Source organism: Hyposmocoma kahamanoa, unplaced genomic scaffold (genome assembly GCF_003589595.1).
Source record: "Hyposmocoma kahamanoa isolate Upper Pololo Valley unplaced genomic scaffold, ASM358959v1 190, whole genome shotgun sequence".
NCBI lineage: Eukaryota > Metazoa > Arthropoda > Insecta > Lepidoptera > Cosmopterigidae > Hyposmocoma > Hyposmocoma kahamanoa.
In genome coordinates, this window is record NW_020653718.1 from 3,666,570 (window position 1) to 3,690,723 (window position 24,154).

The window sequence follows — 24,154 nt, forward strand, 5'->3', positions numbered from 1 at the left end:
ATTGTATAACATACATTAAGGCACTTACCTAATTAGCACTCTCTACCTGTTCTTATCTAATCTGTCACAGCAATCTACCGACCGCATTTAGGTCAGTAAGCTTTACATTTGAGTTACTACACCGATGGAACGAGTACAGGCTTCCAATTACTGCAATAGAACAACTGAGATTATCACATGTTGTCAAAATTCCCCATTGTTAAAACCATAAACACAGACCTGCAACAAGCAGATAGAAGAATTCGTAAGGTCCTTTGGCTTGTACCGTGGCTTAATTGTCATAGCATCTGGCACAGTTTGCTAGGAGATGGTTCGAATCCGACCGGATCGAAGGATTTTTTCTAAGTCATCCTTGTTATTAATGATTATAACAAACTAGTGGAGCAATTTCATAATAATAATTAAATGTCGTGGTAGTAAAACATGGTGCCATTTGACAAAATTGGTACCTCGTTACATACCGCTCTAATTTCCAAGTAATACTCTTGTACTTAAACATTTTATATCAAGTTACTACAGCAGCATAATCAGCACCATTTATGGTAATGCCATTTATGGTATGTCAAATACAAAATATCTTCATTTCATCTTTTTTCTCCGTCAACAATATAACCGTCGAGTTTCTGAATTCGACATCAACTTTCCTAATTTAAATAGCTTCATCTAGATCTTCCCTGCGTCATTCCTTCGCTCTTTAGTTCTATAATGCTTCTAAGAAAACATTCGTGACCATAGATGTGACGTATCAGATACCCAAATATCTATCCTCTGCGATTCTCTATTGTCTTTAAAAAGCTCTTAGTACCTTCTCATTGGGTTTTCTTTCTATTCCACTGATTTCCTCCATGATTCTTCTTTCTTTATTACATAGATAAGCAAATTACACTTGATATAATCATATTCTAGATCAAACACTTCAAGTAACACACACTAGTAGGTACTAGTCATTCTTAAGGCAGATTCCCCGAAAACGAATGAGTAAGAAGCTCTAGTGATTTAACAGCTTTGTAAACAAATATGTTACTTTTTAAACTAAATACTTTGAACGATTAACAATTAGTAATCCGAAATGACACTTTCATAACCTCGAAAGTAATTTTGAGAGAAAAAAAATTTCGACTTTGTGATTGTTACCACTTTCAACACGTACATGTTTGGTGTTCTTTTCATTCACTGATTATGATTCTTGTTGTGATCGACTTGTCCTGATTGGTTTAATAAAGATAACTTTAACCTCTTGTTCTTTTCTATGAGATTTCCGAAAATGAATTGTCTCATACTGACGTCGCAATTGATTTCCATAACAGCGATTACAAACATTCTAATTTTAATTACTATAGGCGATATATCCATCACCTGCAACCCAATTTCCATAGTGATTCACAAATTCGTAGAATAATGCAATAGCCCTAGTAATAGCACATTAAACAACATCTACTTTTATATCATCAATGTAAATCAGTCGCGAAACACGAGCTGAGTCATGGGTAGATAACATTTTAGGGATTGAACGTTTTAAAAACCTAAAAAATGAAAAAAATTACAATTTTGAAAGGTAAGGGTTCTGGTGAAACTATAGGCACAAAGGACTTATCACCTTCCCACGGTGACAGACGCAGTGACAGTGCTTCTCGGGTCTTTGCGATTAAAACTCTGAGTGGCATTGCAACCGTTAGACACTCGATTTGATCGTTCCGTCACTTGGTATTATAAAAAAATAAAACGTGGTTACATAGACACGAGTAACATTACACAATGCGCTGTCATTTTTATGTATATTTATACTGGATAAACTTGATATGAAAATAAGGCATGTGTATAATAAATAGTCCGAAGTTCAATCAAATTTTATGAGCGGTATGTATTAGCTACGGCTTTATACCTTTTCGAATCGTCTTTATCAATAGTACGCACGAAATAGTTTATAGCCTCGAAACTGCAAGACTTGGAATAGGCTTCCTCATGAAAGTATTTCCTTTGTACTATGTTCGCTTTGTAGCGTTATTTGAAAAATGAGTAAACATGGTTCCCCAAAACTAACAACACGTAACACATGGCAAGGTCAATCAAGCGTAGTGACACGTCCTCTAGTTTTACTTCCTTCTTTAAAAAGGCTGGACTGCGTAGTCAGAAGAATAAAAGGACTTGTATGAATGTATGTAAAGCAACTATCAGGATCGTGCAAAGTGGCAATCGATAATCTGCTTACTAAAGTCGTGATGTATGTGTATAATAATTATTATTACTTAATTGTTATTATAATTAACCAAAAGGCCGGCAGCTCCCTTGCCCAACGCATTAGCATAACCATACAAAGGGTGAACGCTGCCAGTTTCTTGGGCACCTTGCCGCGGGGACCCAATTTTATTAGTTTCTAGTATTTGAGCTTTTATTGTATCTTACCTGTACGTTATCAAAATAAAAAATATAGTACATTATTCGCTAACACACTTTCTAACTGCATGATTATTGTATTTTCAGATAACTATGGCAAGTGATAGCCTATAGTCGGAAAAAAAGGTGTTCCACATATATAGAAACATGCATAGACAGGCACCAAATATTAATTAATTACTTTTTCGAATTCCGGAAATTGTTTTAGTGTATCGTAGGACAAACTATTGACCTAGGGAGTCGGAGTTATGTTTGAAAGTATTTCTAATAGTGCCTTGTAAAAAAAATTTAACAGCTCTTTGTGACCTATATATGTAGAACACCTTTTTCCGACCACGTTTGTGCTTCCACAAAATCACGAATCAATAGCTGATTATGTCAGCTGGTCAATGGAATTATGCCCTCTAGTCGGAAGAAACATTTATGCATCACTGCACAAAAAGTGCGCTTGTTGTTGTCTTGGCTAATTAGTCACAACTAAATAAAAATGTTGTTAACCTCTCCTCGTAAACGGTTAACGTGGGGATATATTTACGTTGCGCCGGCGTCCCACATCTCGCTTCCTTTACTAATAAAATATTACTGTTTCGCCCGAAATGCTGCTCATTCCTTCCAACTGCAATTACATGCTTATTACCAAGTCAATGGAGATCTGGTCATGCCAGAAATCCAGATAATTAGCTCAATTTTCTGGATAGTTTAATTACCTATATATTCTGCGTACATAATCTGGAGTAGATACGAGCAACAGACCATTATATTTTTAATCGACTTCAAAAAAAGGAGGAGTTACACATTCGGCAGTATATATTATATATGTTTTCAGATATCTTCGTCAATTGCGGACCGATTTTGAAAATACTTATTTTGTTTGAAAGGATCTCTCGAGGTGGTCCCTGATGCTACTACAGCTAATTATTTTCCGCAATTATAAGCCGACTTTTCACTTGACACAATACGTGTAATCATCAAATCAGCGTTACATCACAACCAGAAAAAAGTATCAATTGTGCGAAGGAGTCCGTAACAGTCCCATTGTCACCAAGAAGTCTGAGGGGATCCAACGAAAAAAAACTGTTGATGTCGGTTTTTTGTTTTTCCAACAAAAAGTTACAATTAAGTATATGTTTGTTAGGGTGTTCTGTTTACTACCGACAATTTATTTTTTTACTCAGGTACTTATAGTGCCTAGAATTTCCTAGTTTGAGACCAAATAACAAGTGTCATGCTCTCTTCTGTTTGTGGTTCTTTTAATAATAATATATTTATTTTCTCCACAAACATAACAATTTTGTACATGCACAGAAGCATATAATAAAATATATACCACATTACAATGTTTGAAAGAGACTGGTACCAAAGCTAAGCATAAGCTTGCCTGGTATAGAATACCAGGTGTCTCACCACGGAGAATTGTTAATTTAAATGGTTTTATGTAACAGTTATAATATTAGTTAGTTTTTTCTTATAATACCAAGCGGCACGGGACGAATAACCACGACTTATTCGCCTGATTTCCTTGCTCTTCAAAACCGAAACACTTTACTGCTTGGCGGCAGAAATAGGTAAGTTGGCAGTACTACCCAGGACGAACTCTTTCACAAGGAGCTCTATTCCTCCTATACCATGTTGTTGTGTTGTTGCAAAAAAGTTTTGGAGATGTGCTCGACATCTTCCGATCCCTACAGCCGCGTTGAAACTTGGGAACAGAGACGCCGTTCATGCGGCGTCGGGAAGTGAGCTTGGCTTACAGCTCCGCCACCAATGAGGAGATTTGGTAGTAGACTTAGACTTGGCGGCTTAGCGGTCGCAATCGTTAGTCGTGCAGAGCGCGACGGGAAGTGAGCGTGCCTACAGCTCCGGTACTTATCTGGAAAATAGAGAGGGTGCTGTACGTGCACCCGGGGCGGCTCACCCGAGGCACTAGCCTTACAGAGAACCGGATGTAGTCCTTGCAAACGGGCTGATGCGAGGTTAGGACCTGATTGAGATGGTCCCTTGGCGCCCTTCCCGCATAACCAAGAGGTTGATAGGGAGGGTCACTATAAACAAAATTTGTGGAGAAAGATACGGGACTGTTGCAAAGAAGTAAATAAATAAATAAATAAATAAATAAATATAGTAGTATAACAATGAAACATGTAATTTCTAATTGAGATTTGTAATCTTTTGTTAGCTTATTAAATATAAGAATGTAATATTAAGATGCAATTAAGGAGAACGTGCAGCACCCGGACAAACCAATGTAGGTTTAAGGGTGTGATGTATATATATTTTTGTAATATTCTTAGTGTTTAAAATAAATAAATAAATAAATAAATAATAAATAAGTACCGTAACTTTGATTTACAACGATATTTTTGTACAGTACGTGTCTTAAATGTTTCTTTATTATACATATAGATTTCATTATTAGATCAGATTATTATACATATAGATGGACAAGTACTTATTACACTTGAAATTTGACTCGTACTTAGTAGCTTCTGCATTTAGAAATTGAGAACATATGGCGAGCACGTGATGACGAGCCATTCATGAGTGGTGTAGTGTGAAACGTATCAGCGTAGTTATAGTAGTTTATTTTAAGAAAGTTGTGGGCTTTTAGAATACCAATAAACTACGTTCTCTTATATAAGTCCTAAGTCACTTGGGAAGTCTGTCTCCTGTCTTGTTGTTTGTCTCTGCTGTGCTTCTTCGTGGGCCTTGAATATCGTTTGTATGTTTGCATTTTTATGGTACGATTATCTTTATTATTTATTTTAAAATTAATAACGAATTTATATATTCATGTCACCTACATTTAATATCTTATATTAAAATGTCACATTGTCATTTTGTAAAAAGGTTCATAATTTGTTTTTTTTTTATGAGTTAATAACATTGACGTTAATGGTTAATAAAGATAGATAAAAATCTAGAAAATAAGTTACTCAATTAATTTGTCATTATAAAATATAGGAAATGAAACTGTTTTTCCGTATATTTGTATTCTCAAACAAACCGACGTTTCGGGCCCTTTACAGGTCTAATGGTCACGGTTGACTGAGGTGGTTGAAGACTGTACTACCTCAGTCAACCGTTCAAAATCGGAACGCAGTACCTAATGCTCGCATTACTGCTTTAAGACAGAAATGGGGAAGGTGGCAGTCTGTCCCTGAACAAACTCTTCCACAAAGAGCTACACTGCAACTACCTTCTTTTTTTGCTGGATACATTGCTAATTACTTAAGCTCTTATAATCAAATTGACCTACCATATACAATCGCTTAATTTAATTGTTGTTACTGCATAGAAAAAGAAAAGAGAGACGAGAGAGAGACAAGAAGACAGCAGTATTTTCAGCAAGGGAATTGGCGATGGGCAGCTTGTGTCGCCAAATAAAACAGTCTGGCGTTTTGTGTGGGGAAAATTAGCTGCCGGATAAAATCGTTAGGCGCTTTGTTTGTGCTAAATTGAGCATTGGTAGGTCAGTGAAATTGAGTGAACTATCTACCTACTGCTAGTTTCAGATCGCATAATTAGTGTGGTTGCCTTCGTTGTCTATTGCGTTGTAACTCTGCTTGTTTAGCATGGCGCAGTCGCGGTTCCTATATAGTGTTTCTTAACCTATGCTCCATGGATCCCTAAACGGGCTTGACGGCCATTTGTTATTGGAGCGATCGAGACGCTCGTGAATGCAACCCGCGAGCCTTTCTTCTTCATATTTTCAAAAAGGGAACCCTGTGCTCTTTGCAATTTAGAGAGGGGTGCATTAACAACCTCCCAGGACTCTTTAGCAACAACGTAAACAACTATTGTTCCACAACTTTTTACAAAACAATAAATTTTACAAAAAAAACTTTTAAGTTTTTGTCGTACAAGCCTCCTCTTGTGTCAAGTCTTGCACAGAATTTATTGCCTACCGTTTAGAGCGATTTATTTAAATCTATGTGTTTTTGTAACAAAAGTTGTTGTGTAAGATATTAGTAATATATTCCTGAGAGGTTGTTAGTATTTTAAAAATAACCCTGTATAAACTCGACCGCGAGCGTATGACAGATCTGGTCAGTTTATGAAACCGCGGGAAAGAGGGAAAATAAAACACTTTAGGTACAATAACTAATAAAACATCTAATGCTTATGGGCATTCGCGTCAGGTGGTGGCAGATGAAGGCTCGCAGCCAACTCCTGCGGAACGTCCAAGTAGGTGCGCTCCAGGCCCACCGTGAGGATCAGTGCGCGAAGCCGATCCACTTCCACGGCGTCGCCCTCGCTGGACCATACGGTCATAGAGGAGTTGAGCGAAGTAGTTTCGCGCAGCAGGTCCAGGATAACTGGCTGGCTGTTGCAGGCTAGGCCAGCTCGGACCTGGGGATTTTATACGATTCATTTCAAAGTTTGGCACGGTTTTAAGCCACTTGTAATCGGAAGCCAGGGTCCTCTTTATGCCGCCAGTTCCTTAATACACACATGTTGATCAATGACATGAGAAGTTAACGGGCCATAAAAATACTGATCCAGACAATATAAACGGGTGTGTCGGGTTGACATTGCAGTACTTACAGGGAACGTGACAGTCTGGTTAATATGATACTCGTTAATCATCCTGAGCATTGTTCCGATCTGGTCGCGGCTGTATTCCCCCTCTGTGACGTTCCCCCCGTAGCTGGTGGTCCATCCGATTGAGAGGACCGTGCGAGGATGTTTAGCGCCGAGAGTGAGGAACTTCACGGGATCTACTGGCTTGGTTGTGGCCTTCACTGGTCCTGGTAGGATGTCTGCGTTTAGCCAGACGGGGTATGTTATCTGCAAAAGATTATTTATAAATATCAGTGTGGAAAGGGTATCATTTTAAAGATTTATGCTTGACATCTCTCTGTCAAATTGTGTCTGTCTGAATATCTTGGAGGATCGTGAGGGGAGGCTACTAAATTTAGTAATTACTAGGTTAGTGGTGGTTAATAAAACAAGTCCCCTAAATACAATACTGGTCCTTCTCATATTTTCAATCCAAAATTGTTAAATAAATACAGACTTCTTGACCGGTATTCGGTTGGTAGATCATACAGTCGATAACGATACCCGGAAGCGACGCGGGCGGCGCACGCGCATCTGTGCGCCTTGGGGTGCGTGCTCATTGTCAAACTCGGACTCGTACATCGCCAAATTAACGATTGTCGACTCGTGCTACTTTTGCTTCTTTAGAAAATGCTATCTACTAATGTCGGAATTGGGATCATAAACCTCGGTTTATGGCTGAGTTTAGACGTTTTTCTGATTCAGTTGCAATATGCAATAAAGGAAGTCGCAATATTCATATTTAATCATAATAATAATAACGTACACACTCAACATAGCCCCGCACTACGGAAACCCTGTGTCGCGGGTGCCATGGACACACACATAACACACACAAATTACACCCAAACTCACGAGAGAAATAAATGGACCTCTGCGTGGCAGTCCGACATGTTAACCGTTCAGCCACAGAGGCAGTTTATTATATTATATTACTAGATTTATTCACAATGTACATATTTTTGGTTACATTGACGAAGATTATTTTGGTTCGGTCCGATGCATGTGGGCTATAGACCACGCTTTGCACGATGTTCGTTCGTTATTCGTTCATGTAGACACGCCCTAGCAAGATGGCTGGACTTTCTTTGACGTGTTTGTTTTATTCAATTTGAGGATGGTATAATTACGTATGGTTTTTGCTTTGCGTTTATTTAATAAGCAATTTCGTTTTGCTTACGGCGGATTCGTCATAGTTAATATAATAAGGCCGTATGGTCTTACAACTTAATTGTCAAAATTTTGGTTATGTACTAACTTTTGTGTGTGTATTTTTTATACATGTAGCATATTTATATTCTACATAATAAATTTACCAAAAATAAACTTTTAAAATTATGTTAATAAGGGGTTTGTGGCAAAAACTCGAAACCGAGATAATAATGTTTAAAGAAATTAAATGAAAAAATATCTGCTGTTTCCAAACGGAAAAACGTAGACACTTTCTGCAAACGCAGTAAGATAAACCTACATTATACGCAAAACGTAGAATTAAAATAACGTACTATATATGCTTCATTATTACTTTAATTATTACCCTTTTTCATTTACAGTATTTAGGGTAAAATGGCCGCAAGTAACTTGGCATAATTACAACACTATTGTTAACGTTAGTGTAATAATAAGATGAGAGATCAGTATGTGGTTACAATGTCTTTTCAAAGTCGTAGCTTGACATTTTTAAGATTTAATTTTTTAAGTGAAAGATAAGATTTCCACTTTAATTTAAATTTATGTGAGCATTGTGTAACCGTCACTCGGGAAATTAACATTTTTCTGTAATTGAGGAAGATTTAGAAAGTTAGATGTGACTTGCGCCTTTTCACTTACTTCAATGATTGAAATGTGCAGTTAAAACGAAATGACGTATATATACAATTACGCCTTTTTACCAATTTGTTTTGTAAATGAGTCCATTTAACTTAGTTCGGCCATAAAGTATGGGTAATTACGCCCTTTTCTCTTACGGTAACTTCATACCTAATCCACCTAGGAAAAAAATAAAAATAGTGGTAGATTAGTCTTTTTTGTTGGTGACGGCAGTACATGTAACTTATTTTTTTAAAAGTGTCACATGGCGTCCTCGCCGATGAGCCCTATCCCCGGTCCCGCATTTTGTATGGGACTGGTATTTACGGTAGCGCTTTCTTTTGTTACCTCTTCTGTCTACCTCTATTTAAATGTTCACTCACAATCTTATTCATTGTTTATTTAGATTCATTAGGATTCCAACAATATTTTGATATTCAAAACGCTTCTGCAGCCACGAATCGCCCGCAGTTAATTTCCCTCGTTCCCTTGAAGATGCCGCCCGACCACACAAGTACCTCGCTTGCTCGTAAAATAAACAATTCACACGGTGTGTCACGCTTTAATTTAGATGTCTGTCTACTGTTTTAAGGTTGAGTAGCCAAATTATTCAAATACCAGACTCGACTGTATAGTGATAAACGACACCAGATGTACACACGGCGGGCATTCGATTCCAGCTTTACTGTAACCGCTGCGCAAAATGCTCGATTTTTGGACCATCGACAAGTGTGATCAGATAAAATGGAGTAAATGAGTAAGCAACAGACGATCGACAATGTATTTTATGTCGATTGCCATTTTGGAATTTAAATTAGTCGTGCCTAACAAGTTTCAAGTCAAAAATCGAGCAAATCTATGGGCTCCTTAAGGCTAATACATTTTTGGTGCTTTTCTGGAAAGACAATTCTTGTTGTTGCAAGTTTTTGTAATTACGTTTAATAAAAATGAAACAGCTACGGAACCTGAAATCCTCAGCCCAACACGTCCCGAACCAGTTTTATTTTTTATTGTGAAATTTATTGGAGAAACACTTCGAACAGAAGCTATAATAAACTTTAAACGATTGTGACTAAAGTTTAGATTCTAATAGCAACAGAGAACGACATTGCATTCGTGTGGGCCATTTTTTGTCTTAATTTTTAATTGACCAAATGGTGTCGGCAGAGACTCAAGACCGATTAGCTAAACAAGCTGGTGTCATGAGTCACTAATTGACATTAATAACGAACGCTTCTGCACAAATGGTTCGTTGCAAATTTTGAATAAGTTATTCCGTAGTGTTCCGAAGGGTTACATTAAAAGCTTAATGTCGTATTTAATCGTCGATGTTTACTCAAGCGGGAATAGATGACTTTTTGCTGTGATGCAAAACAAGATCGCGTCACTACTCTCTAGAATGCATTCTAGTCCTAACAGCATCCTGCAAACGTTTGCGCCAATTGCAATGCTTCGTCATTTCATCCAGGTTCTGGTGAGGTAATGGGGTAGTCGGCGCGCTTCGAGCGTAATAATGTGTGTTTTTATGTTTTGTCTCTGTATTTACTAATAATAGACATAAGTTAAAATTGTCTGTATTTACTAACAAGTGGGCCTTGGATGCCAAATAAATGATTTATTTAGTTATTATTAAAATTAAATTCTAGAATTAGGGACACATAAAATTAATGAATTTGAATCCCAGCAGTAGGTAATCTAAAACTCCGCTAACACGTATGGTGAGTTAAGGAAGCTACCTACTTTTTTCCAATCTTGACAAAACACTCAAGATCGCATCTGATTAGCAATAACACAGGCCCTGGTAATTAATTAAGTTAAGGCCACTGCGCCCGTCACCCCGATACATAACTTGACGAGTACCATGTCCCTGTAATTTCACCAGCACCCGAACACAGTAATGCTGACATTACATTAGCGATTGTCTAAGTCGTACTTGAATTCATCCTTCATTAACAACTTTTTAATATCAGGGTAGGAACCAAGAAGCATTATACGAACCTTATTTATGTGTAGATAGGTATTACTACTCACCTCTGGGCCACTATATTTCTTAATCAAATCCTGGCTCTTCTCAAAAGCCTCGATACTCTTAAAGTCTAACTTGACTCCCTTCTGTTTCTGCCTGTTCACGTTGTTATACTGGTGCACAGAGGACAGGAACTCCTCTAGGCTGATGTCGGAGGTAGTCGCGGGAGGGTGAGCCATGATAGGGATACTATGGCCTTCTTTCCCTTTGAGAGTGCCGATGACTATGTCCGCCTCTAACATTGAAACATCGCCTAGAAATCGTAAATTTTATTTTGAGATTACAAAGAACCCCATATTGCAAGAAGAGGGAAATGATTAAGTTAGCAGTATTTCCCGATGAATTAGATTGAAGTAATAGTGAACCCGCCAATTTTAGTAAATCTCTGTTTTTTAGGGAAGCATATAGTCACGAATAGCCGGAAAACATCCAACGCTTAACCACGATGTAGCCTAAGCCTGCCTAATAGAAGTGGTAACGTTTGCTCCAGAGCCGCCTGCGCCTAACCCCTCCCTGGAGCTTTCACCAAGTCCCAGTATCGCCCGGTTGAAAAGCATATACATTTCCATAAAAACCACGATAAAACTATAGTACTGCTGGGTCGCTAAAGGAATCTTGAATTACTGAAATTGTATTCGTAGAAACTCCAACTCGCGAGTCTCACAACGTGGCAAGTGGCGCGTGTCAGTGGGATTGTTATTAATCGCCGTTGTTCTAGGAATGTGTGCACCGGCAGCTGCAAGCTATTTCTGCGCGGGCGCGGATTCGGGAATGAGCTTTGAGATGCCAATTATTATTATCTTATATTTACTAATGACAATGTTCCTACACTTATGTCATCCTACGCAACGTAAGATAGTTTGTTTTTTATCTAACTAATTAGATATAATTACGTGTAGAGCATAATCTAACATTACAAAAGTTGAATTTGACACACTCTATCATCAACGCGAGTTGAATGGGAAATACAACATTTAACTTTTACCCCACGAAGAAATATCATAACCGACGAAACTTTAACTCACACAAACCGAGAAATAGAACGAAAAAGCGACTTTAAATTATAATTCAAGTCAGTATAAATTTATAATTTCTGAGTTTGGCACAGTTTTGCTGAACCGAGTTCCTGCAGTAGTAAATTGTTACTTTACTTAAAAACTCATTTATATACCCGTCAGGGGTCAAGAACGTTTTATCTGCTTCGATGCTTTATTGATAAAAAATAAAGATGGATAAGATACAAACACCCCGTTCGTATTCTATTAATCCAAAAATCGTTGCAACTCAGATCGTCGTTAGTTCTGAGACTGTGTTATACTTACTAGCTAAAGCAGCTTCAAGACAGGCCTTGGTGTTAACAGCGTGCGCCCAACTAATTGTCGTTAGGTTTCGCATGATTTCGTCGCTCTTCACTGCCGTGGCTGCAACAAATCATAAATAAGTTATGTACAGGTACCAAACACCCCGCACGTATTTCTCTACCGACCACAGCTCTCTTCCAAACAGGGTATTAAGGACATAAGTTCGCCATTAAGTCCACCACTTCATGTATTTTGCCTATCTACTCATAGATGTACAAATTTTCTCATGCTTGACAACATTTTAGCTCATAACTTTGTACAGCCTGGTTGGAGATTCGCCACGGTCAATGGCCACATCAAAAATATATTAATATTATCAATAAAAGTCCTACCATAACATAAATCTATTTTAAAACTACTAAAACCTACACTAATTCGGTAAATTTTGAAATTTGATTATGGCAACACTGTTTCCTACGTCAGTCGAACAATGAAAGATCTGAAATAGTTGATTATGTTTATCGCATAATCTTTGCACAAACTGTTTTTAAACTATGACTAATGCAGAATTGTTAACTTGGTGTGTTAATTAACCTATTTACTTACTTGCAATCGGTTTAGACTTCTCTAAACAACTTAAATAAAAAGAGTAAAAAGTTGTTGTTGAAACTGTTGTGACATATAGGTGACCGTCAAAGATTTTGCACCCAGATGTGGCGCTACTTGTCGAACAATTGAAACAACATTCTATTGATGTTGTTCATGTCAGTCATTTGGCCACACGCAAATAATTACTTTGTAACAAGTGAATGTTTCGTCGATTTAGATGCGCAAATGTTTCTTGACATACAGCCAATTTGTAGAAACCGATTAATTAGTTTTAAGCGAAACAAATATGTTTGTAATAATATTGCACTTCGTTTAAAAACGGCAATGAGGCAATATTCTCATTTATAGTCGGGAGATATAGATTTTTAATTGCTCGAAAATTGGTTTCGAAGCTGGCTATTCAGATCAAGGCAGAATAAACAGTGTTTGAAGTATTTAACGGCGCGAACCCGACACGCGTGCGCATTGCTTTGAAGTTTTAATAATTCTGAATTCAAATTGCGGTCGTCATTAGCCTAGTTATAATTTGACTTCTTGATATTAGATTTCTCTTGGGACTTTGAAAATTACGTTAAACTCATTGGACTAGAGAAATAATAAAGGAAACATATTCATACTTAATAAATTGAATAGCTTCTCTGTTCCGTTGGGTCTTCAAGATTATAAAACTAAAGCATTGAATATCACCCGCTATAAGAATGAGGAAAACCGCATAGCGGAAAGGGTTCACAAAAACTCTCTGTAAAAATATCGATATCTATATATAGATCTATACCTATATTTGCGTTTGATGAAATCCGTACTCAGTAGTGGTATACTACGTACTGTACAGTAAAACGCACACTGCATGCATGCGCTTATTACATGTACATCCTAGACAGGAGGTAGGTACATTCATTTGCCAGGGACAAAGCATCACGTGTCGCTTCAATAACAAACTGACGTCACGACCTGCGCCCGCGCACAATCGCCAGACAGGATGGCGGGACGTCTTGCCTGCTTCCGGCTCTTGTATTATACAGGCAATCTGTGCAAAACATCTGGATCACTCGGGTAATCCATTTCCTCCTACAGTCTTGAACCTAAATTTCTTGATGTGTGTGTGTGTGCTATCTTTGTGTGTATCTCCTCTAAAAATGTCAAGTTTCGCGTTATACTTAATAGTTTTGGCCCTAAAATGCTTCCTTGAGGTTCTAGGTCTATTGTGTATTATTAAAACAGTAATCTGCCAATGCTACCAAGTTGTTATTGGTTTAATATCCTATGCCTTACCCAAATGAAATATTAATCTGTCGGTATTATTTCTAGAAACAATTGATCTTTGCTTGTGACTGTATCCAGGAATCGTGAATTTGCATAGGCATTTGACTTGCCTTGATTAAGTTTTTATTAAATGACACGATGTTCCACCACCATGATATTCATTTTTAATTTGGGAAATTACTCCACTAGTTTGTTATAATTATTAATACAAAGATCGAACGCTTAGAAAAAATTCCCTCGATCCGGCTGGATTTGAACCAGTTTCTAGTAAACCGTGCTAGATGCTATGCCAACTAAGCCACGGAACGGATCTTTCGAATTTTTGTATGTGCTTGTTGCACGTCTTTGTTTGTTGGTTTTTAACGACTGTCGATTGAATAAATGTAATTAAGTTTTATTCAATGCCAGATATTAAATGATTTCACTTCAATTCTTTTCTTTTTGTTTTCAAACTCAAACTATTATGTGTATTATTTTTTATTAAGTCTATGAAAATGTATGCTGCCAGAACATTGATTTGGAGAACTTACGATAAGATAAGCTTTAGAGTGTATGTAATAAGATTACGCGGAAATGCCTGCAATGACTCAAGTACACGATACACTTGAGTCCATATGAACAGGTCTAAAGAGATATTACTTTGAGTCCGTCTTCTGCCATAATGAAGTCCAGAAGTGGCAAGATTTGAATAAATATATTGGAACAGATATTACTTATTGATGGTTTGTAACCAACTTCAAATTAGGAGGTTCTCAATTCGGCTGTCTTTCTTTTTTTTGTGTATATTACGCGATAATTTGTGAACCAATTTTGATGATCCTTTTTTTTGGAAAGAGGGTTCCTCAATATTGGTCCCATTTAAATTTAAAGAAAATATTCCACTTCTAAGGATGGCAAATTAGGTGATGAATCCATATTTGCGCACTTTCCGGTAACCGATTTGATCTGATTCCACGAACTTTTGAGGTCGGTTTGCTTAATATTCTGTACTGAAATTATTAATTTGTTTTTATCAAATTAATAATCATTTGGGATCAAAAAAAAAGTTTTTTTTTGCATTTTCTCATTATTGTTCTGCTGAGAACGAAACTGGTTTAGCCTGATGACATTATCATACGTAGATTAAGTAAAAATTTTTTATGTTATAATTGTATTAATATATACAAACTTCATGTTTTAAAACTATAAGTTAGACCACCTGACCACCCTCATGAGTGATTTAATTTAGGAACATGTCTCACAAACTAAACATGCGTAATTTAATATGTATCTATATAGTTTACAAGTACTGTGAATATATTTGACTCATTTAGGTTATCAAAACTAATAAGTATACATGTGTTGTAAATATACGCGTCAGTGTATACATTTCATGTTAACGTCATATAAATAATTGGACCATATCCGTTTGTAAATAATGAATAAATAATACTCAAAGATGGGAATGATGAATACACAAAGGGCCTGTTACCAGGCGAGAGTGAATAGGCTTCAAGACAAGTGCTGGCCAGTATTAAGATTATACAGCCAGATTGTCTATAACTAATTTCAAAAAAGGATGGAAAGCATGCCGAATTTGGACACGTAAGGCGGTATAATTAACACGTTTAATAGCAGTAGAGCTCCTTGTGAAAGAGATCGTCCAGGGAAGTACTGCCACTTTCCTTATTTCACCCCCAAGCAGTAATGTGAGCATTACTGCGTTCCGGTTTTGCAGGGAAAGGGTGCTGGTGAAATTATAAGCACGCAGGACTTGTCAACTTATGTCTCAGGGTGACTGGCGCAGTGGCAGCCCCTTAAGATCTTTGCTATTTAAAGCTCTGAGTGGTACTGCAACTGTTATGGACAGGCGTGTCGCTTGATACCAGGCGCACGACTTGTTCGCCCCGTCACTTAGTTTTTTTTTTAATTGAACTTTAAATTTATAATTAGTTTAATGCAAATAGAAAATATTGTAATAATTATACGTATTACATAAGTATAAGAAGACAACAAAACATCGACATTTTCTGCCTTTTACAATGCAGTGTCCCCTGGAGCATCGTGTTTAGGAGGCTGAAAAGGTTAACCCTTTGGGTAGCTAAGTTTCATGGGATATAAAAATATTAATATGTTTTTTGAAACAACCCAACGTTTCCAGCTGTTTATAGGACCTACGGTCCTTATTTCGCACCCCTCATGGAAGAATGGCATAAGTTGCGTCATAAATGTTTATTGCTTCATTAGATACAGAAAAATATAACCCATATTCTTTTGAAATCGACTAATATTGTCGATAGAATGACAAGAATTGGAGAGGATGTGGGTCATATTTTTCTGTATCCAATGAAGCAATAAAAATTTTTGACGTAACTTCACTTATGCCATTCTTCCACGAGGAGTGTGATTTCTTGACTGACTTAAAAAAGGAGGAGGTTTTCAATTCGACTGTATTTTTTATGAGTAAATTAGGTACATTGTATGCAACCTGCATGCAGGTGTGCTAATGTTAACGGTATTTCCCATTTGTCTCTACTATTACAAATCAATTTGCATGTCGAATTAATATCAATTGATATTAATAACTACTTACGAAATATTCTTTATTACTTTAAAATCAATGTGTCAAAAGCCATTTTGTCAATTGTGATTTAAAAGTAAGTCCTTGTAGTGATTTAATTACATTTGATAAATTATAAAAAAAATCTTATAAATATATGAAGCAGTTATTCTTATAAACGAGGTTGTGTCAATTTCTTTTCATTTTAAATAATATTTGATGTCACATATACACAGATCACATAACAAGTCAAATAATATATTTTTAAATAGTTTAAGGGTAAGTCTCGTTGCAGGCAAAGCATTATATGTCTTTATGGACATATTATAGCTATAGGTTCGGATGTCGAGTTAAAAAAGTACATACTTCACGTTTCCTAGTAAATAGGGCCAATTTTTTTTTAACAAACATGCATACTTCAAATACATACATAGCGAGAAGCGTTAGAATTTTCAGCTTTTTAACTTTGGTAAATCAAAAATAAAGTACTTAGTTAACTTAATCATTTTTGCAATTACGGTTCAAAATAAGTTTGTTTGCATTAATGTTAAACATAACTGATTGATGACTCAATAAATGTCCAGGACCTGCAAGGATCCCGAAAAATTCATTTGTTTGAAGAAACTAATTAATGTACGGGATTAAAATCTTTCAAAATAGTTTTTGTTTCAATGTGTAACAATCTCGGAAATCTAAGAACTCGATAATTAAGTATAATATTCAGCAGAAATACATATCAAAGGTGTTTCCGGAGACATCAGCAATACATTTTTTTATTTAATTTTTATTGAATTGATATTCAATTTTGATTTTGTGAAATGACTATAATAAATGACACTAGTTTGTTATAATTATTAATACAAAGATCGAACACTCGGAAAAAACACTCAGAAAAAATTCCTTCGAGCCGGTCGGATTCGAACCGACGTCTTCTTCGTAGTTGTTCTGAGTGTTCGATCTTTGTATCAATAATTATAACAAACTAGTGGAGTAATTTCACAAAAAATAATTGAATATCAATTCAATAAAAATTTAATTAATACAGTGAAGAGCGACATCTCTCGCCAGAACTGGTAGCTGTAAAGGTACTAACTGGGTGATAAATCTGTTAAAGATTTCTCATTGATGGCGTTACGACTAAAAAGTCGTTGAAAGACCAAGTACAAAGACACGACGCAAGCACATAGAAGAATTCGTGAGGTCCGTTGGTTCGTTCCGTGGCTTAGTTGGTATAGCGTCTGGCACGGTATGCAAGAAGACGTCGGTTCGAATCCGACCGGATCGAAGGAATTTTTTCTGAGTGTTTTTTCTGAGTGTTCGATCTTTGTATTAATAATTAATACATTTTTTTTAAAAAAACCTACATCACTTACATATGGTTTGAAGAGTAAAATGGAGTGTGCTGTTATATGTAGATAAGTACTACATACATACAGGAGAGGAAGGAAGAGACAGCGGAACGCAACTATATCCTGACACAACTCTCGAACCTCACATACATCAACTACCCTTTTCATACAATTTCTTTTCTTCTTGTCACTTCGGATCCAGCCTTTTTGAGGACATCACTGATCTGGTCAATGTAAATACTTTTGGGACGTCCTCTCAAAACGCTTCCATCCACATTCGCATCATAAATCTGTCTGGTAATTCTACTCGCATCCATCCGTTCTACATGCCCACAAGAGATAACATATCTATATCCTCCTAGATATCTGTCGCAAATACAAATGATTTATATATTTATGTATCTGTTAACATTGACAGCAGGTTCTGAAAAATTTATCAGCCAATATAAATATTTGATGCAGTCTGTGTATGGGACTAAACGGGAGAAGCATTATGTGCACCGAAGATGATGTCCTAATTTTGCTAAACTAATTGTAGTAAGTATGTTCTGGGCAGTTCTAGTGCCTTCGGAGGGTCGTTACTGTGGTGAATATTTATGGTACAGGAAATTTGGAGCTTAACCGTCTGACTTAACAACTAATCTGATTCTAACATGATTCATTTCACATTGCACTTTGAATGTCAGACTGTCTTTCAAGCTAACTGGTTTGACGGGAATTAAGCGTACCTATATAAAAATGTTCAAACCCAATCGTAAAAGTAGCATCAAGAACATTTTCAAATAATTAATTATTCAGTTCATTAATTGAGATTAAGGTAGGCAGACAACAAAAGCATGTTCAAATGTTATTTCATAGATAAGTGTAATCGTGTAATCGTGATTTTAGGAAAACCACTCATTCGTAAGGCATATTCCCCTGAGAAGAACCAATAAGAATCTCTAGGGATAGCTCTTTGAAACTGCTCGACCATACCATTACTTTCTCCCATTAGAAAAAATCCTAGATTCTATTATTTTTTCTTGATGTGGCATTTTTTTTAAGTTTAATGTTATTTGCCAAAGACAAATTATGATTTCCCGTCGTGTAAAATTCAAATAAATATCATAAATCTTACTTACCAGTTAAAAAAACCAGCACAAACAACCGGAACATGATCGCAGTTTCGTTTGACTATTAAAAAAACAGAAGATATTTTATTAAAAAGAAACTATATCATAGTGTACTTTGTGGAGGCGACAGAACAGTCTCGGTGCGAATGGACCAGTAGATCTCCACTAGATACCTGGTGATTGCTCAATTGTCCAATTCCAGGTTACTGATTGAAATGAATAGCAATTTGACGCAAGGACTGCCGTTTGCACTGCGCATTGTAGTCCAATTTGTTGTAACATAGACACAGCCACTTGATCGCTGAATATCTAGATTTTTTATCTAAACATTTATCTTCCTATGTAGAGGATACAATATATCTCTGAGAGAGATACACTGCAATACTATATTTTGTATGAGAAGCAATGAAGTTAATCATTTTTGTATTTGCAAATACTAGATTAAAATAACAAGATAAATGAGAATCCATGAAAAGATAGTTGCGAGATTAGGAATAACATAGTCTATGTCACTTTTAATAATAGTAGACCTCATTGTAAATAGCTCATTCAGAGAAGTGCTGCCACCTTACTGCGTTCCGTTTTAAAGGGTAAGGGTGTCGGTAAACTACAGGTACGTCGGACTTGCCGACATACTTCTCTGTCTCTTTGAGTTCTGTGTGGCACTGCAATTGTTATAGGGATTTGTCGCTTACCACAAGCTTTTTTAAATTTGACAGACGCTACGTTCGTACGCCTGGTGGTAAGCGACATGCTTGTCGGTACAGTTGCAGTGGCACTCAGAACTTTAAATCGCAAAGATCCGAGGGGCACTGCCACCGCGCCCGTCACCCTGAAACATAAATTGACAAGTCCGATGTGACAGTGATTTCACCAACACCCGTACGTTTCAAAACCGGAACACAGCAATGTGGGCATTACTGTCAGAAATAGGTGAGATGGTAGTACTTTCTCAGACGATCTCTTTTACAAGGAGCTCTACTGCTGCGAAAGGTGTACGACTTGGTCGTGCCATCATAAAATATCTTTAAAAAAAGCCTCTACCTACCCCAGTGCTTGAAAGGCATGATAGTATGCGTTGAAAAATGCTAATGACGAGGCTTACAGTTTACATATTTATTCCCCAGAGATGTGATACAAACGGTAGAAGTTTCTTCAGTCACACGATAGAGGCATATCTAAATCACAAAGACATTGCAGAAATATCGTATGGCGTTCAATGGCTGGCATAGGCAACTCTTCTGGTGTTACAAATGTCCATGGACGACAAAGATCATCTCATATCAGGGAGGAGTCTGCTTGTTTAAGCGTGAAACACATAGAGAACGGGTGCGTGTCGGGTGCGTGTCAGGTCGGGAGCACGGCAGGAGTAATTCCGTGTATTTACTCGTATATGGACGACAACACGCCACGTGCGGCCGCGGAACCCGAAGTGTTCCCGTCCCGCGCCCTCGCATGGTGTGTTGTCGTCCATAATTAAATCCACGGAACTGCACCCGTCGTGCTTCCGACCCGACACGCACCCGACCCGCACCCGCTGTCAGTGTGTTTCACTCTCTTTATTACGTAAAAGCGGAACAATGACAACGTTTTGTTTTTTCATAAAATATAAGTAAGCATTTGACCTCCATCTCACCTGATGGAAAGTGACGATGAGGTCGACGATGGAGCATGCACACCTAAATAATGCCTATCCACTCTCGCCTTAAAAAGACCCAAGTTATAACGTTCAGGGAGCAAGTCTGCAGGCAGGGAATTCCAATCCATAGCCGTTGGCTATATAAATGTGGAAGCGTAACGCTTCGTGCGAATCTTTGGAATATCCACAACATAAGGGTGGAACCCAAGTCTACGCCTAAGCCCCCGATGATAGAAAGGGAAAGGCGGAATTAAATCGTGTAATTCCATCGCACACTCTTCGTGATATGTCCTGTAAAGTACCTATAAGCAGGCAACTTTACGGCGGTGTTCAAGGCTCTGCAGATTCGCCTCCACTAATTCCGAGTCACCTATAAACCTCTTGACACGGTTGTCAATTGAATCCAAAGTGGCCAGTTGATATGTAGCAGAGCCATCCCAAAGGTAGCAGCAGTACTCCATGCACGATCGGACTTGTGCTTGGTACAGCTGAAGCAACTGTTCCGGTATAAAGTAACGCCTCACCCTGGAAAGGATCCCAAGCTTCCTTGCTGCATTTTTGGCCATGGATTCAATGTATCTGCCGAAGTTCAAATTGGATGACAGGTAGCTGGAAACAGTCGGCTATCGGTATGGATATATACGTACGAAAAGTCGGAGTCAGTTCAAAGGGACTCCGTTTTGTGGAGAATAGACCCGACTGCATTTTGGTAGCGTTAAATTTGACAAGATTGGCATTGCCCCAATCGGAGACTGCCTGGAGTGCCAAATCTAAACGGCTAACCATGAACTCTCGACAAGACTGGATTTCCTCTCCACTGACCCTTGCATTGGTCAAGTACCTATCTACAACTGTGCTGTCATCAGTATAAGCAAAGGTACCTGGAATTAACATATCATTGATATACAGCAGAAAGAGAGTTGCAGACAGTACGGAACCCTGAGGAACTCTATCTATCTATCGCCATATGTTCGGAAGAATAGCCTTCTAAGACCACTCGAATCGAACGTTCGCTCAAGAAAACCGAGATCCAATTGCAAAGGTCAGTGGGAAGCCCATAAGAGGGAAGCTTACTTAATAGGCTTGCGTGCCAGACCCTGTCAAAGGCTTTAGAAATGTCCAAAGACACTGCAAGTGCTTCGCCTTGCTATTCTATAGCCTCGCTCCATATGCGACAGGCAAACACAAGAAGATCCCCAGTAGATCATCCTCGTCGATCAATCCGTACTGGCGATCACTGAGCAGGTCTTTGTCTTCAAGGTACGATAGGAGACGGTTGTTGAGTACACGTTCCATAGTCTTGCAGAGTATGGAAGTGACTGAGATAGGTCTATAGTTGACAGGGTCAGCTCTACTTCCCTTTTTTGGCACAGGTTGCACGTTTGCAAGCTTCCATGACCTAGGAACTACACCAGTCTCAAGTGAGAGGCCGTACAGGCGTGTGAGAACAGGAGACAACTTTTTGCACAGTTACGCGGAACTATTACTGGAATTCCATCAGGCCCAGGCATCATCATCAGGCAGCTTTATTCACGTCTAGATTTCGCAGAGTTCTAAGTACCTCTTTTTGGCGTATGCGAACTGGCGCCATAGTGCGGCCAGCCTGTGGTAAAGTAGGTGATAAGGTCTTTAAATTTATCACTAATATAATCTTTGAGGCCCGAGTGTACCCTGCGACGTTATAAATGGTACTTTGTTTGCTGTGCCCATTGTATTAGTGGCTGGTCTTATGCAAATATTAATAATTAAGACAAATTGTTTTTCTCAGTGGAACCTGCCTTCCATTTAGGATATTGATACGTCCGGTATATTCATACCAGGCAATTACTCCAATTTCCTGGTCACAAATTAGAGAATTCCCGTATTATGTGTACCATTGTCTCTGTGTCGCAGTCCAGAATTCTAGTGTAGATACACAATGTTCAAATTTTTTTAAAGTTTGTTCCCCAAATTAGCCCTATAGGGAATTCAACTCGAGGTCTTCGTCATCTAATACCCACATTGCTGAACCTCCTAATTCGTCAATGTGTAATTTGTTTAGTTTTTAACGATTCTATTCTAATGCTATTCGGCAGCTAAATTCTGAAACATCGAACTTCGTTTTTGGATAAACGCCATTTTTTTACTCTTCAAGCGCAATATCGGGCAATTAAAGCGTAAAATATATTTGTAGACTTTCTTTTAGTTATCAAATAAAGATATAATCATAGATTGTCTTATATTGTTTCCAGTAAGTCTGTGTTTTGTGCCAACTGGAGGTCATGAGGTTTACAAATGTCGCCGATTGTTAGCGAATGTGCCATCATTAATTTATGTTATTTTGTTAGAAAACTTACTTAGCTTTAATAAGAATGTTTTATCGAAATAAAAAATAAATCGATATCGTCATCAAGTCATCATCAAGGGCGGCCACCATTACGAAAAACATCTTTGACTAGAAAAGACGTGGTGTTGTTTTGCTTGGATTTTTATTGAAAGATATAATATAATTTATAAAAGTCACTGGAGTCTCATTTCTAAGTCCACTAGGAAAATCCCACACGACGATGTAGGTTACCTTGATTTTTAAAGATTCTCAGTGATTTTTTTCGATTTCCTTTGTAATTCTCCATCAGTTCTTCCATCAATTTGTACAGAAAGTCTTTCAAACTTTATGTATTATTTTGAAACAGTCACACAACAAAAACTTTTACTAGTATCTACGAGTATTATATTATCTGTACTTTAAATTATAATAATGTCATCGTAAGAAGTCGCGGTAATTGTGTGTTATAAATAAAAACGGTTTATATACTTACACAAGAATGACATTTACGACACTTTAAAAATAACAACATTATCTATTTACTAGATTTAACTGTGTACACCACGTAACGAATGCGTTTAACACTATTTAAATAACGGCGGTCAATGCAAATATGGTTCTCCACGCGTTAATAGACAGACAGTAATCTATTTGAATAATTAATATTACGTCTAGAATGTATTGTCCTGGAGTGGAAAATTCTTTCCTCCTTTTTCTAGTATTATTACCTGATACATAAGAATGTTAACAACTATTTTACATTAACGGTAAAAGTAAACATTCATTGTGGAAGCCTGCATTTCAAAGAAAGCACCCTTTATAACAAAGGGACGCACTCGTAATTCGTAAACTAAATTTGGGGAAGTAATGAAATTGACATAATTTTATTAATACAAAGATTCAGAAAAGTTCTTATGATCCGGCTGGATTAAAACCAAAAACAAAAGTTCTGCAACTTAAAGTCCGCTAGTTCGTTCTGTGGTTTAATTGGCATGGCGTCTGACAAGGTTTTCTGGAAAACGTTGGTATTCCAGCCGGATCAAATGGATTTTTTTCTAAGTATGCTAACAGATCGATTGCATGCAGTTAATGCGTGAAGGCGTTATCAACTTCATGCAGTCGAGGTCTCTACTCATATATACATGTGTGACTTGCCTGGTGCCAATAATTGCAAAATTCTATTAGGCACGAGGGGCAACTGGGGCAACTGAAAAGTAATCTAATCTAATCTAATCTACCTAAGTATGA

At 37.4% G+C, this 24,154-nt stretch overlaps 1 protein-coding gene across 1 annotated transcript; it reads right to left on the reverse strand.

The window, feature by feature from the left end:
* Window positions 1-6,487: 6,487 nt before the first annotated feature.
* LOC113226374 (protein FAM151B) lies at window positions 6,488-19,126 on the reverse strand. The gene is made up of 5 exons (XM_026458980.1): window positions 18,972-19,126; window positions 12,112-12,210; window positions 10,795-11,042; window positions 6,940-7,182; window positions 6,488-6,744 (listed from the first exon to the last, which is right to left on the reverse strand). Exons 1-5 carry the CDS (start codon window positions 19,003-19,005, stop codon window positions 6,508-6,510), a joined length of 861 nt encoding a protein of 286 aa, XP_026314765.1. The 5' UTR covers window positions 19,006-19,126; the 3' UTR covers window positions 6,488-6,507.
* Between the last annotated feature and the right edge of the window lie 5,028 nt (window positions 19,127-24,154).